This window comes from Aulostomus chinensis, chromosome 23, assembly GCF_037954235.1.
Source record: "Aulostomus chinensis isolate RoL2024-O1b breed Wild chromosome 23, RoL_Achi_v1.0, whole genome shotgun sequence".
Taxonomy (NCBI): domain Eukaryota; kingdom Metazoa; phylum Chordata; class Actinopteri; order Syngnathiformes; family Aulostomidae; genus Aulostomus; species Aulostomus chinensis.
This window is the reverse complement of record NC_141342.1, coordinates 3,693,400-3,697,138: the sequence shown is the minus strand read 5'-3', so window position 1 is coordinate 3,697,138 and position 3,739 is coordinate 3,693,400. Positions and strand designations below refer to the sequence as shown.

Here is a 3,739-nt window from a genome sequence, read left to right as displayed (position 1 = left end):
CTGCATCGTAGAAAATGTTGCTCGCATTCATGGGACTTTTTTTGTTGTTGTTGTCGTTGGGTTTAATTGTCATTTTACACGTTTGTTAATGTAGAGAGTTTTTGAGTTTATCAGAGAAAAGGAACGATTCAGCATTCGTTTGACCCTTTGTTCAGTACAAAAGGAAAAGCAAAAGAAGGGCTTGGCCATTTATTTGCTGATGAATAAAAAAAGAAGTGAAGTAACTGGTATTTTCTCTCGTTCCATGAGAGCAGCTTCAGATGTTGGAGTTGGTGTGTGATTCTGTTGAAGCAGGAAACCCAATGGAAGGAGGACGTGTGTCTCAAACACCCGATGTGTGGACGTAACGGCCCTTCGTAAGTCATCATGTATTTCTGCGCTACACTCAAATTTATGTACAATACACAATGTAAACTACAGCACTGCGTACTGGTACTTTCATTCAACATCACGCTGAAAAAGACCTGAATGAGGTTTCGGTTGTTTCCACCTCGTATTTCCATGCGAATTTGAAGTCTTTTTAATTTGGCAGTACCTTTACAGAGTTCCCTGGAGGTTCTTTTGAATGACAGTTCCATTTTTTTTAAATTTTTGATTGATATTTTTTACCCGCTCAACCTTGAACACGCTGAATATATGTGCGTTTGACAGTTGAATCCCATGTAAAAGGTGGAAAATTACTTTTTCCTGATGCAAGTTCTACCTCCAGACATTGGCTTGCCGACGCATCACAACTTTTAACGGCCTCCAAACAAAAAGCTTGATCGCTTCTGTGACTATTTTTGGGAGAAAAGATAGACAATTGAGTGTCCATGACTTCCAAGAGCAGTATTTCCCCGCCCTTTAAGAACAGACGATGACAGTAAGTTATCTATGTTTGAAAATCTTGATTGCTTCTCTTCCATAATTGTTTCGTTTGGTTGGCTCCCCTACGTTGAGCCTTCTGAAGTCGTTTTTATCCCCAGACTGCAAAGAGACATGGGGGGTGGGGGGTGGGGGGGTAGAGAGCAAAAGCAGTGAAAAGTTGAATGAATAAAAATAGATCGACTACCACTCACCACCCTGGAAACAAAAAGACTCCTACTTAATGATGAAGATGATAACATACCTGTGTGTGTGTGTGTGTGTGTGTGTGTGTGTGTGTGTGTGTGTGTGTGTGTGTGTGTGTGTCCAATACAGCCCTGGGTTTCATATTTAAGAGGAGATTCATTTGTAACACATTCAGTTTATTTAGTAACAGCAGAAATACAATCAAGAACATTTTTGTATTTTTGAGGATTCGTTGCGTGCCATGCTTGGCTCTCAGATGCGGTGTGAGGAAGAGCCTTGAGGTCAAACAGGAAAAACAGGAGCTCTTCAGTCTTCGCCCCTGTTTTTCTTCCCTCCTCACGCCCCAGCCCGGTTTTTGAGCGTCCATGCTGGTGTCACATTTGAGTTCCCTCTTGGTTCCTTGTGGTTGCCCTCAAATGTTCACACCCACTCTGGATAATGGAGCACATATTTCATTTTTAGTCTCCCAACATTTTGTCCCACTGCCAGGTCCAGACGTCAGGTCTCTTGTCTCGTGCATTGCTGGAAACGTCCTCCGCTGTGGGCAGCTGAGCTACCACCTCTCATTCCTCGTCCTCCTCACGGGTCTTCTGCCGTACTGCTGGTTAAACCAGCCAGGGTTGACCCCGTTGTTCATTCTCTGGTGGGGGTAGGGTCTTGGTCTGACGTGGCCTCCTCTGTTGTTTCTCTCATGTCTCATGATGTCCACCTGGCCATGAAACACAGGTACTGCCATGTTTGGGGGCACAATTTGGCTGTGGTGGGGTGGTGGTCTCTGCTTTCCCAGGCGCGGCAAGTGGCCCTCGAAGAACTCTCTGATCCCCCAGCAATTGGTTCTGAAGACCTCAATGTATCTGTGTCTCATTGTTCCCATATGTCTTAGCAGAGCCTTCTCTGCGATCCCCACGGCGGCGAACTGCACGAAAGCGTCCCCCGTGCTCCTCCCCACGTGGTCGACAGGCAGAGTAACACCACCTGGCACGATAGCCAACCCAGAGAAGAAGCGAACAATCTCCTCCTTGGTGCAGTCGAAGGGCAGGCCTCTGACTCTCAGCGTGCAGCCAGTGAAGCGATCATAGCCGAAGCGGGTCAGTGCCCACTCCATCTCAAGAGGGTCCGACTTAAACACTTCAATGTAGCGGTGCAACAGGTACTGACGGTCCCTGGCCAGGGCCTTCTGGACATCGTCCGATTTTCTCAGCTCCACGTATGCCTCTCCACTGAGACGGCCATCTCTGTCGTAGGAGAAATGCACTCCTTTTTCTCTGTCCAGGATGTGACACTTTGAGAGGAATTTGACAACATCCTTTCGTGTGCAGGTCCAGGGAAGTCCCCTGAGCCGCACCACAAACCTCTCGACAGTCAGAGGAGTCCTTGGATTGGGCTTCTTCCTCTTGCTATAATCGTGGTCATTCATCTTGGAAGTGTTGAGATGGGGTCACAACTGTTTCAGAGGCACCAGAGATACGGTAAGAAAGACAGCACAAGTCTGGATGTGTTGAAGCCCTACGTGTTCTTATACATACGTGATGTCATTATGAGTCATAGGCTGATCACAGGCAGAACCGCGCGCCCCTGACAACGATGTTCTGCGTTCAAAGCGAGACCCTGCCATCTCTTTCATCTCAGACATCTTAGACCCCGGTGGCTGTCATCATCACTGACCTCATCGAATTCCGCAGGTCTCAAACTGTGGCGCGTGTGCCGCTGGTGGTAGGTACGTGGAGGAATCCCATCTTTGAAAATAAAAGAGGTCAAAAACATCGAAGCACAAAATATACAATCAAAACAGCGAATACTTTCAAATGAAAATCTGAAATGGAAATGTGATTCAAAATATGTGGTTGTCCTCCCTTTTAGCAATTATTGTGTGTCAAACGGAGTGATTTGAAGTGCGGAAACCAGAAGTGTGTATTTCCCTCAGAAGACGTGGTTATAGACAATGATACGATGCCTGTAACAGTCGGTGTAGAAGAGGACTTGCAGCTGGAGGGTCTGCATTGAGTTTAGGTCCCGCCGGGTCCCACGGGTCCCAACGCAAATCTCCTTTCCTGCGGGTGGGTGCGGCGGCGGCCCGGGATTTAGCGGTGGATCTGTTTATGTGCCGTGAAATGGTGCAAAATTTGTGATAAAACAAAGTCATTAGCTATTTGAAAAGCAGATCAAACCGTTGAAAAGAGCTTGGAGGAGTTACTTATTGATGCCATATTTCCAAAAGTAACTATTATGTACAGTATGTGTATAGAACCATATGTGTCAATATGTGCTATATAGATTAGGGAATATATTGTCAGAATATTTGTGGATGGGGGGGGGCATACAAATCGTGGGAGCAGGTGGGAATGTAGCAGACGTGTTGTGGTTGCGGGCGGTAAATCCAGCGGGAGCAGGATGAAGACAGTCCAGGGCGCGGGGCTCTACTGGCAGCTCCAGCTGGTGGGATCACTGGTCAACAGCCATCCCACAGCAAAAAGTAGCCTTTAGAGGGTTACAGTCTCTGCTTCCTCTGTGACTCAGCAGGTTCACTTCTGGCCTCTCAAAATGTGCCCTAAAAGCAAGCAAGCAACCAACCAACGGGCCTTCCAGCCTGGCGAGGAGTGTCAGGCATTCCAAAATGAAGATTTAAGAACCTAGAGAACCTGAGAGGAAACCTCTGTCGACCGTGATGCCACGATGCAACCCCTGCAGC

The 3,739-nt window shown here is 47.2% G+C and overlaps 1 protein-coding gene across 1 annotated transcript; it reads right to left on the bottom strand.

The window, feature by feature from the left end:
* Window positions 1-1,215: 1,215 nt before the first annotated feature.
* Window positions 1,216-2,553, bottom strand: LOC147239170 (heterogeneous nuclear ribonucleoprotein F-like). The gene has a single exon (XM_086195384.1). It carries the CDS (start codon window positions 2,465-2,467, stop codon window positions 1,604-1,606), a length of 864 nt encoding a protein of 287 aa, XP_086051510.1. The 5' UTR covers window positions 2,468-2,553; the 3' UTR covers window positions 1,216-1,603.
* Between the last annotated feature and the right edge of the window lie 1,186 nt (window positions 2,554-3,739).

Bases quoted from the DNA above. Each gene is read 5' to 3' on its own strand.
- LOC147239170 (XM_086195384.1), bottom strand. From the start codon at position 2,467: ATGAATGACCACGATTATAGCAAGAGGAAGAAGCCCAATCCAAGGACT.